This window comes from Macrosteles quadrilineatus, unplaced genomic scaffold (genome assembly GCF_028750875.1).
Source record: "Macrosteles quadrilineatus isolate MER2022 unplaced genomic scaffold, UCM_ALF_1.0 Scaffold_6__1_contigs__length_79288215, whole genome shotgun sequence".
Classification (NCBI taxonomy): domain Eukaryota; kingdom Metazoa; phylum Arthropoda; class Insecta; order Hemiptera; family Cicadellidae; genus Macrosteles; species Macrosteles quadrilineatus.
The window spans coordinates 73,467,553-73,484,444 of record NW_026542599.1 but is presented as its reverse complement, the minus strand read 5'-3'; the positions used below and the strand labels follow the sequence as shown (position 1 = coordinate 73,484,444).

Sequence of the window (16,892 nt, the reverse complement as noted above, 5' to 3'; positions counted from 1 at the left end):
TTCTAAAATTCGATTTTTACGACAAGCTTTGATAAAACAATTATTTAAATTAAAACTACCGTGAGTCAACACAAAAATTGGTATTTCCTCCAAAGAGAACATTATAAGCTTTTTGTTTGATAAAACACAATTGTTTCTTAACCACAAAATAGTAGTTTACGCAACGATTGCGTAAAGATAGTGTTAACGACACGAGTAGAAAATTTAAGGTACGAGCCTTGGCGAGTGCCTTAAAAACTTCTACGAGTGTCGTTAACACTATTTACGTGAGTTGCGTACACTACTTTACCTACGACATTGTTTTAATTACTAAAAATCAATACTCATAGCTTCTAAGAGAGGTTATGTTTTTGTTTATAACCTCTCATTGCCACTGACAGTGAAGCAAGGAATCAAAAACTAATTCACTAATTGCACCAATCAACAATTAAATTGGCCTGAACAGCGGATTAGTTGAATTTCGAATCATTTCAATTTTGCTTCTCCTCTCTCAATCCTTGAACCTCATTGGTCCGTTACCCGTGTTGTTATGAGTAAAACTATGCTGTTATGAAAGTAAACAATGCTGTTATGAGATACTTTTCAATTCTAAGAACTGTACTGAAACGGCTACTTTAAAAAACGGTCGTAGGTAAAACCAGTTTTTATGCGTATTTGAAATTTTCTTAATAGTTTTGATCGAAATGATTTTTTACCATAACAAAATTTCAAAGTCCTAACTTTAACAAAAAAAATCGTAGATGCATGGGACTTGCATCCAGTGATTCGGAATTTAATAAGGAAATCAAATATATATATAACTCAAAATCGAAAATTCCCTACAAGAGGTCCCTGTTCGCTTTTCACATCACAAATATCGTTAACAAACTTAAGAGCTTTCATTTAACACATAATACTTGCTAAACAACTTTTTTCTAGTAACAACTGTTTTTTTTTTCGAAGACGATAGGAACGAGCCTGGAATTTTTTGTTCACATTACTTCAGGCTAGACCTAGGGGTTGGGGCATTATCACTTAGATAAAACCCATTGGTGATTTGCCAGCATTTGAACCAGGGACTGAAGTTATGCGCTCTAACCACTACATCAGCTCGCTCCTCCAGTTTGATAATAATAACTTGCATAGCCTATGTGGTTGAAACTCAACTTACATGAGCTTGCAATATTTGTATTTGGAAATACAATATCATGATTGTGATTACAATATCATATTTCAAATTATTGCACGTGTAAGTTAATATATTTGGCCTGTCTGTACTGACACATCAGTTCCCTTTGATCAATATAGTTATCTTTTCTCAGCCTCTTGAGGTCACAAGCGTTATTCCTCTCTCAAAAGATTAGAGAACGTATCTTGGCCAAAATCACCACGAAGCATATACAATCATAACATGTCATATTTCCCTCGAGTCATAGACTTCCTTTACATGATGCATCACGTAATGTATAGGTTTATAGTAGCAAACCTTCTACAGTCGGGACCTCGAGAGTCTGCAGTTGAGGGAGGAGCCTATTTACCACGTGACTTCGAAAGAGCCAATGAGGTCAGTGCGGTGTTGCCAAGTCTAATAATACCGGCTGATTTGAAAATATTATTTAGTATTTTAATTAGTGTCGTCAACAGGCGATATGGCAACGTCACAATAGCCTTGTCTTGTGATTGGCTGCCGCCAACTGCAAACTTTCGTTGTCCCAACTAACTGTAGTGCAATTTCCTAATAATTGTGAATCGCCAAACTATTCCACAGTTTTGTAACTTTTGTATAATTATTCTCATTGTATGGATTGTCTGAAATAAATACAATCTACTTAATAAAGTGGTATATTTTAATGGGTACTTTCCTGTTAAAGGGAACATTCATTATTATCGATGATTTTTAATCGATATATCGATATTTTGTTTCCCTTTACAATCCATTATAATGACAACTGATCTTGTTTAGGCTAAAATCTAGTCTATTATATCGATTAAAACTGTTCTAAGCTAACCTAACATAACCAACCAAACTTGCTGTGCCATTAAAAAAAATCCGTTTGATTACAGAAAAGGCATGTGGGGAAGATTAAACGGAATTTATAAATGTTACAAGTTTGGTTGGTTTTGTTAGGTTGGTTTGGAACAGTTTCATTTAAATATTTTTTTTATACTGAACAATATTTATTTATCGTAGTTGTCAGCTGATAGGTTTCAATTCGTTAATATCGATAAATCGATTTAAAATCATCGATAATAATGAATGTCCCCTTTAACAGGAAAGTACCTTTTAATGTTATGGAAAATTATGTGTTTTGATAATAGTCTGGTGTTATAAAAACTGAACTATATTCTGTCTTTATCTTTCTTCACTTCTAAAATCACCCATAGGCTGTATCTACATTTCTAGTAAATCTATTAAAAATGACCAATCATATAGTTTTCATTTAATTAGTTAGAGCATAGATCAATATTCTTCTATGACACTGGGTATTAAGTTGTGAAATAATTTTTTTTTATAAATTCAATGATGTTTTCTTAGTAAACAATCAATATTTCTCATCGTAATCAATAATTTTTATGTCTCGTCCGCCTTTTTAATTAAATATGTATAAGTTATATATGTGTTTATGTGCCAAATTATTGTAATATCGTAGCTGTTCTATTTTTACATTCTAGTCACAAGTCTCTCATTGTTAAGTTTAAGTACTATTATGTTAAATAACTGCACTGTTGTTGCACCTTTTTGATTGTATTGTTGATTTGTATGTAATATGTGAAATGAGCACAACAGTCACTTTGTATTTCTTGTAAAATGGATTGTCCGTAAATAAATAAACAAATAATACGATTAGTTAATATAACAATAACCTACAACAAAAATACACGGATCAAATAAACAACTTAAATGACTGCAGCTTTTTTCACTTTGTTGCTCAAAGCAGTTAAGACAAAGTATCTAGCAAGCTGTTACAACTGCGACAAGTGAAAGAGTTAAAATCTTACAAAAATAAATGTTCAAGACATTTTTAATTTAAGGATTTGATCTTTTTAAATGTTTAGTGATGATTTATAATTTAAATATTAGATAACTGCTAAAGAGTAACACCAAATTTATCTGCGTTTGAAGTGTTTTGTGTTGATTAATAAGCACAGATAATTGTTAAATTCTTCAAAGGAGTTGCTGAGTTTGTGACAATTTACTCACGTGGATCACATTAACACTCTGTATTTTAATGAATAGAAATACTGTATTTTCTGTAAAATAAACACCGTATATGCAAACCGTTGAAACATTGTTAATCTCTGTTTCAATAACACTTATAAATCATATTATATGTATTATTTAAAAATTAAATAGCGTAGTAAATGTTTAGAAATCTCGAACACCCAGAAAAACCAAGCAGAATAGTTGAAATCAGAATAGTTGTATCTATTTATTTCATTATTTTTTAAATAGGTCATTTTAGAGAAATTTCAATGTAAGACAGTTGGCTTGATGCAAGTTAAAAGCTGCAGAAGATAAGTGTTTGTGACAGTTTAGTCTAATAACCGTCAACTATAAATGTAAACTTTCATGTTACGTTGTCTAAGTAATGGCTTTTACTTTTACATTGAATGAAAATTATTAAGACGTAATTATTTCATACAGTGTTCGAACAACAACCTAAGTTGTTATTATAAATTTTCAGTTTGTAAATAGACCGCTAACTGAAGATGTTTTTCATAATTATAAAACAGCAATGACTTATGTGTATTGTTTACTGTTGTTGTTGATTAAACACCTAATGTATAAGACAATACTATAGTAATGTAAAATATTGTCTTAGCTAGGATTTTAGGATATTTCTTTCCAAACACAGTTTATCTTTTAGTAAGATCGCTTTAATCTTATTATTTTTATTTAAAGGAGAAAAGTACAACGCATGCAATAAAAATTTGAACAAACAAATTTTACATAATATAATTTAATTTGAAATTGAGTAATGTGAAAATTCCATACTTGAAAGTGAAACATTTTCCAAGTTTTGCAACGAATGTACGTTAAATATCTTTCATGCGTTAGCACATGTATGGCTAATTAAGTAAATATAACAGTCATTAATGAGTCTCTGCAAATTGAAATATACTTTCTCCCATTAGCTTGTCTCATAATGGGTAAGTGGTGGGAGTAACTATGATATTATATGGGTAAAACCACATAGCTTGCAATTACTTTTTAACCATACATTTTAAGGCATTGGGGTTAACACCATTTGATTTAGGGTTAAAAGGACCATAACATTAGGTTGATATCAAAATCATTTGAACCATCGAAAATTCTGATTAAAAAAATAAAACCATATGCATAATTGATTAAAACCCACATACCAAATTTCGTCAAAATAGGACCACGGGTGTAGTGTTTTGCTCTATATACCTTCATACACACACAAACAAAGTCACCAACACACACACACATATATCACTTTGAAGAACTCATTATAATATAGATCCGTTGTAAATAAAACATAATTCAAAACGTAAAGTATAAGTAATACATATGTAGCCTTTACAAGTACAAATAATCATCCCAACTATTTGCTTCACAAAGGTGTTTGAGAGTGTATAAAAGTGTGATATTCCGATTTAGTATTTACAGTAGAGAACAGCCGTTTTCCGGGAAAGGAGTGAGATTTATTGAGAAAGTTGAAATTGGAAAAATATGCAAATGCGGGCAAATCCAACATCACTGTGACGGATGTCTTGTGAAGTTTAGACTGAGTTCTGAACAACTGCTAAACTGTGTTAATTAACATGAATATTTAACTAATTCTGATGTTTCTACAAAAATTATTAAGATTTTAATTACATTGTAAAGTTAACAAATTTAATTCAGTAACGTGAGTAAATGTGGTTGACAATTATGTAAATGTCGTTTGGAGAATAATTGAAAGATTTTTTAAATGGTTTAAACGATCCATAAGTATGGTGATGATTACCTAGTAAGATTTACTGTATTTGATCACTGTACTATAAGAGGTTTTGCAATCTTTATAGTATGATACAATTAATCTTTATATAGACATTTTTATTGTTAAATACGGCTTACCTATGTATTTGACACATACATATAAAATTTATCTTTTAATTGCATAATATACTTTTGAAATATTGTAAACGTTCTAGGGCCTCTAGGGTTCTTTCCTGGGTTGAAATGCTTCATAATGCATGGCATTACCTGTAACAGTGTAGGGAGGTTGAGCTTTTTTGAGATGGGACGATTTGTTAAGTAGCTAATTGGAAGAATATCTGAATTAATATATCAAAGAAATTTATTACCTATTGGTGGCTTTCATGATCCATTATTCGTTTTCTAGAGTATGCGAAATTTTGGATTCTAAACACTTAGCACATTGGGTTAGATTTTCTAGTTTAAAAATTGTTGTTCAATTTTAGGCTTTAGAGGTCAAATTATGTGCAATATGAAAGGTAGCCTATATTAGGACGGTAGAATCAGCTACTGAGGTTGACATGAACATTAATGCTTTAACATAAGCTGGTTTCAATGTAAATTGATCAAACGGATCTTTCCAGAATTTATCCCAAAAAAATGTCTTTTTGGAAAAAAATTACACATTCGATTTCTTTAGTTGTTAACATGGATTATTGATTATTACATGGAGTAGACATCTTATATGGACCAGCTACCACCAAACACAGTTTTTGTTTTTGAAACACTGGTGACTGCTTCAACATGAGGATGAAATGTCAAGTTGTATCAATAGTTAAAGCTTGAATCACCATAGTTCACAATATTATTTTGGAAATTATTTTACCACCAACGTGTTTCCACAACACCCAGAAATAATCAAAGTTAGCAAAATGCAAGTTGGTAAACGTAACACTTTCAACGCAATTTAGTCTAATAACCGGCAGACATAACTCTTAGCCTGATTTGATATAATGTTGAATAGTGCACTGTGTTTTCGCTTTATATCTGAGGAAAAACTATTTATTTTTACATTGTATATGCAAAAAAGAGATTTTAAGATATTTTCTTTTTTGTAAGTAACCCTTTTGTGTAAGCCAATAATCAATTACTGTATTGACTACAATTTATTTGTAGACAAAAATGAGTGTTTTGCAATGCAAACCTCTATTCTAAATGTGAAACATTTTTTAGGCCTCCTCGGTTGCATATTTTCACTGGAACAATCATATAAAAATCTTCAGAGTATAATGTGTTTACTTATAGTGGTTGATGAGAATAGAGGGGTAAATTTAATTATACACGTAAAAAGTTAGGGCAATGTTATACAGACCATATGGAAAATATCAAAAAGCCATATAAACATGTATCGCATATATACATTTTGATGGTTCATATTGTATATAGTCAATTTCTTAATTTAAATATCTATTAATCACGTTGAAAAAGTCAAACTTGATGTTAACCGTCGTATTAATGGGTGACTGTAATTAATAATGAGGTTCTTTTTTGAAATGATTTTGTAAAATTCAATGTTTATTTATTAATTAGACTTTACATTATTTCCTCGTATGAAAGGTGAAAATCAAAATTATTAATTAAACTGAACAAAATTAAGTTCAGTCAAATATCATATGAAACACAATTAAATGATAGCGTGCAACAAATTAATTCCATCAATCAGGTCATATTAGGAGGACATAAATTATTTGATAAAACCTGTGATTATAATGTGACATTGATAACCACTTGAGCAGGATTAAAAAGTCAAATGTATTATTCAATTATTAATGCGTTTTTATTTTTTTATTATTCTCACGATTAACCAAAGTTTATTTCTTACTGTGTATAATATTTTGCATGCACATTTTTAGACTAAGGATTATATTTTTGTTTAACTGGCACACTGTACTTGATGTCCTTAAATAGGTACCTTAAAAAGATTGAATTTTATCTATACGACAATGTTCTCCAGTTGCATTGAACTACAGTTATATGGAATAGTCGCAGGACATGGTTTGCGAAATTTGATACTATAAAAACATACCGATTATAATTAGTTCATGTCTGGTAATAGTATATTATGTTATTAGTCCAGAAAAAAAGGTGTTTACCTGAACGGTATTACCATTCGAGTACGGTAAACACATTTTGGACTAGTGACGTACAATATTTTCAGCACACTGCTCTAAAATAACTTAAAAAACTCTACAAATCCGTTATGTATTCCCACTGACTAAAGAACTTAACAATCACTCACAACTCATATCTTCTCAGAGGGATGATGTTTTTGTTTGTTGATTCGTCGACTTATTGCGAATAATAATCACCTGGTGTCCGGTAAAAATTAATTACAGTACAGTATCACGTAATTAAACCCTATTTCATCAAGCAGGAAGCAAGCAGTTGTTTTCCGGACTTATTTAATGCTTGGAAAGTCTATTAAAACAGTGTAGCAGTGTAGTGTGGCAAACAAATTATACTGCAGCTAAGATTCTTGAAAAATAATAAAATCTCAAATTATTTCATAAATATTTTTATGAAAAGTTGATTACGTTACCTTTTAATCTGTGATGATGTTTTCCAGCAATTTCTGTAGTAACCAGAAGTAGAATAACCAAAACGGCCAGCTTCATATCCACACACCACTGTTCACATTCACTTAACTACGTACACTATTAGATACACCGAATAAAATTAAATATATTTACACTTTAGACAACACGATTTCAATACACATAATATTTACTGGATATTCAAATATATATATGTTTTAAATAACAAATTTTCAATAATTACGTTGATAAACATCCTATACACTTTATTTTAAGCACTGGTAAATCTATATCACACTGTACAGCATGCACAATACTAAAAATCCCTAGATAAACTTTTGGAAAAGGAATCTACACTAACTGCAGAAAGTTAGATAAATCACGAAGAAAGTAACTTCAACAATTAATTTCACCCGGTGAAAAATCCCGAAAGTTTTCCGATAAGGGTCGCTAAATGGAAACTCTGCGGAGAGTGGCGCGTCACCAGCGGAAAATCGAGAGAAAACTCGCAGGTATTTCCTCCACGGTATTCGGAGACATACTGACTGTACTGTGCGCGTTCAGCGCTGCACGCGGCGCTTTCCGTAACTACACAACAATCAACTAATGATGTTTAACTTTTCTCGTTCCATTTCAAACTCGCTTGAGGCACATTGTACACACTTCGGATTCTATTTAGTGTAATAATGGCGCTGTATTGGATGATATGCGTTTTAATGTAAATTGGAAAAGTAATGGAAGTTTTGTTTGTATGATTGGCTGTTTTAATCATAATCAAGCTGCAATGTATTTGAAATTGATATTTGGTACAATTTCCTATTGACGATTTTATCGTTTAACTTGTAGTTTGTGAATTGCAGATTACCAGGCAATGAGCTTTTATATCACCCAATATTGTTCAAATTGCAATACAGTTTCTTTGTGAATTAATGACAAAGGTAATTGATAACAAAATTGATAATTTGAAACTTATCAATACCTTTCACACTTTCTCTCCATGAAGTTATCTATTATTTATGATATTTTACAAGAACTAAAAACAAGGTTGACCTTCTCAAACCAACTCTTCTCTGAAGATCTTTTGTAACCCGAACCCCTCGCAGCACTGTGGAATAAATCTCATTTTATCGCAGTTAAGCCCGGATCACATGACAAGTGGTTCAAAGATTAACTGCATGAAACTCTACCTTACGTTTGAGGACTCACATTTCTTTTCTTTCATCTTTTATGTTTGTTTATTTCATTTGAAATAAATTAAATTTACGTTGTTGTTTAACGAAAAATATATTTTTCCAACAAAGACCGATGTTTTTTTCTGCAGTAATCGAAATTGTTGGGTAGTATAGATTCTTATCCCTTGCGATGGGAAACACTCTACAATTCGTTAATACTAAGTCAAAAATGTGGTTCGGATTCCACTATAAACTACAGGTCCCTTAAGTTGCCAATGTATGGGCTATTAATTAACAGCTGTGTCCAAGGAATATGTCGGCCTTAGTCACTAAGGTCTCTTTTATGCACGACGTTTTCGGTCGGGCGAAATCGTCGGGCGGAATCTATGTACCTTTTATGCAGTTTCTCCGCCGAGCGGAATCCGCTGTTTTTTTTTAAGATTCCCGCGGTGGGGGTTGTCAGTGCTGCCAACTTTGTTCATTTGGCCATCATCAGTGACAGTGACCCAAGATGGATTCTTGTTTATTGGCTTATACCTATTTGTGTGTAAAGAAAAATAGACGTCGGCGAAGGAGTTGTGGGCTGTACACCTGGTGAATGAAATTCGTAGGACTGGAATTTTGCACAAAAAGAGATAGTGAATTTATTTTTGTATACGTTTATGATCTATAATATTAGTTATATTCATTAGATTAGACTTTGTACATTTTTTCTTTATAGTTTACATAACATATGTTCTTAGTAAAAGTGGGCTGTTCTTAGAAATAACTCTGAATTTGCATTGTAGGAAAAATAAATGTTTAGGAAAAATTTGTCTTGAGGAAAAATAAATGTTTATAAATCCTATAGCTAATGTTAAATATACTGCTTATCTTACTCTTACAGTAACAAATAATTGAAGTGTTTCTTTAAACTGTATTGTTATCATACCAGCACAGCCTTACCTGCACCCCTCAAGTATAATGGTGCTTTAACGGGTATTTAAACACAACACACATTGTTATGAATATTAGGCTACCCTTATCTGGTGACTAAATACTTATGTGCTTAGAACCTATACAAAAATTAAGCTTCTTCTCAAGAGAATAGAAACACTATTTTTATCTCTTTTCCTCCTAACTTCAGAATATCTGCAGAATATATCATAGTATGTATATTAATTGAATAGCAACCAGCAGGAAATGTACCATATGTATATTACATTAATGCTTGATAAAAATTACATTCAAATTCATACATGATATAAATATTTATGTATGAAAATGGTGGAATTTTTTTAGTTTGATAGTATTTTGGGTTTACCTATCTTTGAGGTTGGCTATGATGTTAGTTATCCAGTCGCCTCAACAATGCCAGTTTGACACAAAACACCCTAACAACATCATAATAACGTTTGATTCGCAAATTGTATTTTTAGCTACAAAATATAAAAAAAACTATGCACTCAAAATATTGTCAAAATCACGTTAAGAGTATTTTTAAAACTGGACAAAATTTAAACACGTCGCAGGCCTCTTTGTCCAAATTTTTTCTCGTTTACAAAATTTCCATTTCGCACACTAGTTGCACAACTACATAACTATCCTAAGAAATAAAGTTTGTTATGCAAGTAAATTACTTATTTTCACTCTTCAGATTAGGATCAAGTCAGCAAAATCTGTACACGCAAGGATACACATAAAGCAAGTTTAATTTAAGACAAATTAGAAAATTAACTCAATTTAATCTAGTAACTCAACATAACATGAAACAGAACACGAGTGTATAGAACACGTATTATTTGGATTATTCTGGTAATAATAAACCTACGTTTGTTTCTTTCTTTTGGTATTGTCTGACCCAGTAATCATTGTGTTCAGTTAAAGATCTAAAGGCTAATGTTTTGCTAGATAAAAATAGTACTGTTCTTAACCCTCCAGTCACAGTTTGTTATTCGGATAATGATTTATAATGCTATCAAACAAAATATAAACTTTAAATATTATAAGGACGAGGACCCTTCAAAAAACCATGAAAGCTCAATATTCGATAAAAACACCCATGTGAAAAAAAACAAATTCACATGATTAATTTAAAAATCTAGCCTGTTAACTTTTAAAATACAAGCAGAAATAACTTTTAGTCCCACCTAATACAAACCAAAATGAGCGTCAAAACACATAATCCAAATAAACGAGATCATTTTATGCCATGAAACATTTTTTTTCTTTATTCATTACATTAGCTAAACGAATAAAAAAACAATTATGAAATTAATTTGTTTACCAAAGGTAAATTTTCAACCTGTTAATCTTTAGGCTATTATTAATTTACCACACACTGGTTTTACTATTTTAGTATACCTTTGGTCAGGTTTTGAAGTAGTACTGTACTTTCCACCAAATCCGAAGCCACTATCTCAACAAGTTGGAATAAATCTAATTTTATCGCAGTTAAGCCCGGATCACAAGACAAGTGGTTCAGAGATTTACTGCAAGAAACTCTACCTTACGTCTGAGGTCTCACATTTCATTCTGTTGCTTTCTTCTTTTATTTGTGCTCCACAGAAACTTAACGTACAAAAATATTTGTATTGGTAAATTTGGATTTATTTATAAAACAACATACTTAATAAAATAATACTCATATCTTCTAAGTGTCTAATTTTCAAATCACAATTGCTATAAGGTAAGCTTTATTGCTTTATAAAATTAGTACGTTTTAAACTGTATATTTAAAACACATAATCGTGCTAATATGATAAGAAAACCTTCAAGAATATCAAGAAGTTATTTAAGAAACTTTGACAACAAAAAAGTATGACAAATACTCTGAAACCAAACTTAATTCCGTTTATAATTTATTACGATGGAAACATATTATTGTAATAATTGTGGTTCCATAAATAATTTTAATGCTTGAATAATTAATATCAGCTTTGACAAACTTTATTCGTATTATTTTACTTGAATACCCATAAATAATTTTTAAATAACTTATAAAGCTAAAGGTGCTTACTTAATATTTAAGCGCAATCACTTATCATAGAACTTTCAAAAAATATTATATGTAAAATATTGCATGGTATACACTGCAGTAAGCAGTTCTATGAAGCTACTTTTCTATACCTAAGAGGTCGGCCATTAAAACTTGATCCCGCCATTGAAGACGCCACAAACCCCTCCAAGCTTCTTATATGTTATCCCTACAGTTTATTACCGTGTGTTGTAACTGTGTAAACTCAGCCTTTGGTAAACTTCGTTGATATTTCAGTCTTGAAAATATTTTGTAAGTTCTTTGTATTCCTTTAGCTTTGAAAACAATTATTCATGGCATATTTTTTTTTAAAGTTAATTGGTCTAAAAAATTATATAATCAGGTGTCATAATTAATTTTACATGCAGTCACAACTTTTTTTACATGAAGAAAATATTATATAAAATAAGTATCAATAAAACTATTTGTGTTTTAAAAGAGTAGACCTTTATTATGCAGAGAATAACCCTCATATGTTTAGGAATACATATTCGGTAAATCATGCTAAACAATGTTTATGTAAGATTTTTTGAATAATCATAAAATTAAATAATAAATGTTGACGTAGGTGAAATGGAATAAAGCTTATATGTTTTGAAAATACTTAAAGATACGACTACATCGTAGCAAGTATGAAGTAAAAAAATTTTAATTTCTTATTGATCAAGCCTAAAAATGGCTATATGCAATACGTCTTTTATAAACGCATTTCAAGGAAAGTGGCTGCATTAAGTAAAAAAGTGGATGAACCCGTTTTACAGCTGTTTTCCAATCGGATATTTCTCCCCAGCCCTAAGTAGCACCCCTACAGTTTTACAGTTTTACTGTTTTTCTACTGCCAGATCCAGCTGTTACAGCAAGGGCTAAGCATTAATAAATAGTCCCACCCTTAGTAGGCCGAGAAGCTTTCTACATAAATTGCATCTTAACTTCATGGAGGGAAAAGTCAGGGAAAACACGAAGCTTTTAAGTTGATTTGAAAACTGAGTGTTCTTATCGTTTTGGAAATTTCTAATACAAATTTTATAATATGAACTCTAAGTACTACACAATGTGAGATGTTTCGTGTTAGATATTCGAAACTGTTATTTTGTCCTACGGTAAATCTGTGAATGTTAGGAATAAAAAAAGATAATATTAAATTGTCTTAAGTAAATAATATTAAAGGACTTTTATTTAAAATCTCTTGGATTCTGATAAAAATTAAATAGTATTATAAAACAATTTACAATTTACTATGTAGAATTTAAATAGCCAGTAATCCACTACCATATAGCTATTTTCCATACAATAGTATAGTTTACTTTATTTGAGATAAGACCTTTGATTTTCTTTCATTACGCTTTGCATATAAATAATGATACAAAAAAAATGTAAAATGTAAAAGAAATTATTGTCAGTTGCTAAATTTTACACTCAATAAAATTGTTTACTCTATTACGTGTAATTATGATGTAATTGTGCTTTATAAGTTTTAACTATTATTAACTAAATAATATTTTTTTACAATGAATAGTTTAAAAGGATTTTGATACTGTAATTTTGTAAAAATTGATTCTAGGTAACAGAGTAACGAAATTCTACCATGTTTATTAAAAGCCATTAAACGTAAAACGTTGGAAAAATACAATATAATAATTGACTAAAATACGCATTGTTCCTCAAAATTTATAGGTTAAAGTTGGCAATGACGTCATCACATTGTGGTCACGTGACCAACAGCTGTTGTCAAAGTTTTATCATTTTATGAGCAACACTTGTGTCCAAGTCTTATCTCTACATCAATGTTTTGTTCTTATGTTTTATTCAGCTGGTATTAAAATCATTGGAAATTCTTACAGTAATTACTTTTGTAATCTACCCATCCGTTAGAGCAGCGTAAGAAAATATGACAATACCAGAAACAGAAATGCTTATGTTAAATGCGATGTTAGCTTTTGGACATTAGATTTAAATGTGTTTATAGTGGATATTTTCATTATATGATGTTATTTTAAAAGCTTTACTTTTTTGTTCCTCTATCCTCTGATCACACAAAACACATCTCTAAGAAAAAAAAATTGCAATGAAAATAATTCAAATAAAAATGTTTAAAGTCTAAGAAGTTTTAAATAACATTATAAATATATATTCAAGAAAAACTTAATTGGTCTATATCTAACTTCAATACTTCTTTTATGCACCAAGAACTACTACAGTTCTCATTAGATACGTGAGAGTATCTAACATTAATTTGATCCTGCAATCTTCGCTGAAGATGAACCAAATACTGAACAATTCATAGGTGTTCTTTGCTGCTTATGGGGAGCTGCAGCCATTGACATATTCGAGTAAGATTATAATAATATAGTTCCTTCTTAAGACAATCTAATAGATCAAAGGCTTAAACTAGGTTGATATATAAAAAAAACTGTGTAATAGCGTTATTTACTTACCGGAATATTATTATTTCTCAAATCAAAACATTACAATATGTTGATATTACTAAAAGTATGTACAACAGTGTTTTTAGCAGCAAAACACAACTTTTTCAAAAAGAAAAATAATTTTGGCAGCTATCAATTTCCAATTTATTGAATTCTACCAATTAATTTTTAAGTTTACAAACAATATATTATTTATTAGAATTCCTTGTTTTAATATCGGATACTAATAAGCCTCAAACATATTCATCTTACTGAAATGACAATGATTTTGTGGGGGTAAATATAGAATGCCGATTAGGTCAGTCGTGTAAAAGCGTGTAAAAGCTGAAATCTACGAGGGATTTTCCAAAATACGTTCTTTACACAAAGTATAATCCCGATACATAATGGTTACCTACATGTAAGAGAGTATTATGGCTATAACAAAGCTTCTTATATCTCCATTGTAGTTGTTAGCCTCCGGATTGCCAAATAATATTAAAAAAGGTTCAAATACCTGCTATTAAGCAATCCAAATTTGTTGTTAGAACAACTAGTTTCGGTGTCTGTGTGACACCATCATCAGGCTGCACAAGGACAGTTTTCTTTCTTCATACGAAGAGCGTCATATTTACACGAAAAATAAATAAACATTTACAGACGACACAAACACGAACACGAGACATTTATGGTAACTGATCAGTTAAGAAAACAGACGACGCTAACCCGGCGGAGTTTGAGTCCAGACTGCGGGTGGTCAGTGCAGTGGTGTACGTCCGTTATCTTATCATCCAGGTTGCGTCCTGTCAATCACACCTCCCCTCTCCAGTAAACCGATGGCAGTGTCATACATAAAATTAGACGAGAAAAATTGTTGGTCATTTAGTACATTATGGTGGTCGGATTTTACTGCCTTATATATCTCAAACTCTTCCAATGTGTTAAGTTTATATCTGTCTTTACAAAAATGTACATTTTTGTAAAGACAGATATAAACTTAACACATTGGAAGAGTTTGAGATATATAAGGCAGTAAAATCCGACCACCATAATGTACTAAATGACCAACAATTTTTCTCGTCTAATTTTATGTATGACACTGCCATCGGTTTACTGGAGAGGGGAGGTGTGATTGACAGGACGCAACCTGGATGATAAGATAACGGACATTTTTGTAAAGACAGATATAAACTTAACACATTGGAAGAGTTTGAGATATATAAGGCAGTAAAATCCGACCACCATAATGTACTAAATGACCAACAATTTTTCTCGTCTAATTTTATGTATGACACTGCCATCGGTTTACTGGAGAGGGGAGGTGTGATTGACAGGACGCAACCTGGATGATAAGATAACGGACGTACACCACTGCACTGACCACCCGCAGTCTGGACTCAAACTCCGCCGGGTTAGCGTCGTCTGTTTTCTTAACTGATCAGTTACCATAAATGTCTCGTGTTCGTGTTTGTGTCGTCTGTAAATGTTTATTTATTTTTCGTGTAAATATGACGCTCTTCGTATGAAGAAAGAAAACTGTCCTTGTGCAGCCTGATGATGGTGTCACACAGACACCGAAACTAGTTGTTCTAACAACAAATTTGGATTGCTTAATAGCAGGTATTTGAACCTTTTTTAATCTTCTTATATCTCTTTCATTGGCCTTTATCAAAGCGGGCTTATCCTGAACCTATGCTTAAACAAAGGTAAGCACAGGCTCAAGGTATATTTAACAATAGACCAAGATGAAGTAATGTTTTGTATAAAACCTTTGTTTTTAATTACTTATACTATTTATTATTCAAAATATTTCTTTAAGGTGTTGAAAGGGTACTGAACAAAGAAAAGAAAATCAATATAAAAATTAGGGAGGTATACACCCACTAAAATTTAATATTCAACATATAACAATTAAATTTTGTTATAAATACAGCTAATTCCTTTTTGAAAATATTCTAGCGAACTCTATAAACCCGGAATCAAACCCTCTAACGCATCCTAATTATTTTTTAAATAACTTACAAATAACACAAATTTAAGTATGTAACTATAAAACATTTAACTTAAATTAATATTTACTTCACGTTTAAAATTAGTTACAAATTACTCAGTAAAGCGAACATTAAAGATAAAAATCTCGAAGCCCATCAATTTGAATGGAAGTTAATTACGGCAATTTCTCACCAAATAATCGCTCATTTTCATGTTTAATGAATGCAGATGGTCTTCATCAACGACTTTGAGCGGAACATCAAATTAATTACGAAATTCTGAAGAAGTTTGTATTAAATAGTTTACAGATATCAACGTGCTACATTATTTTACCCTTTTTTATGTATAAAATTTTATTAATACATTAACGAGTAGTGCAACAGTTAGTTGATGGTGAAATAGATATTCCAGCTTTTTCACTATAGCGTTAATGACACTTTAAATATTAATATTTTTATAAAAGCAATACTCTTTACATTTTGATGAATATTATTTGAAGTAAAGAATGTAAATATTTTAGTTTTAAGGAGTTTTACATACTAGGTTGAGTTTCTAGTATTGTGCTCTGTTCTTTGAGCACGCAAATGACATAAAAATAGAAAATAGCTGTGAAATAAGTTTAAGCTAACCTTAATGGCATTTTAACATCTAATTTTGCATACATATCTTTGTTTTAATTTGATTGTTTAAGTACTTTTAAGTAGGGTTATTAAGGGAGTTATATTAATGGAAATAATGGTACTTTCCTGTTAAAGAGAACATTCATTATTATCGATGGTTTTTTTCTCGATATATCGATATTAACAA

The 16,892-nt window shown here is 30.8% G+C and overlaps 1 protein-coding gene across 1 annotated transcript in view; it reads right to left on the bottom strand.

Moving 5' to 3' along the window:
• Positions 1 to 7,621, bottom strand: part of LOC128996764 (zwei Ig domain protein zig-8-like) — a 292,357-nt gene extending 284,736 nt beyond the window's left edge. Inside the window, exon 1 of the mRNA XM_054422217.1 lies at positions 7,506 to 7,621. Coding sequence (XP_054278192.1) covers positions 7,506 to 7,581 — 76 coding nt within the window. The 5' untranslated portion in view covers positions 7,582 to 7,621. The remainder of the gene's footprint in view (positions 1 to 7,505) is intronic.
• Between the last annotated feature and the right edge of the window lie 9,271 nt (positions 7,622 to 16,892).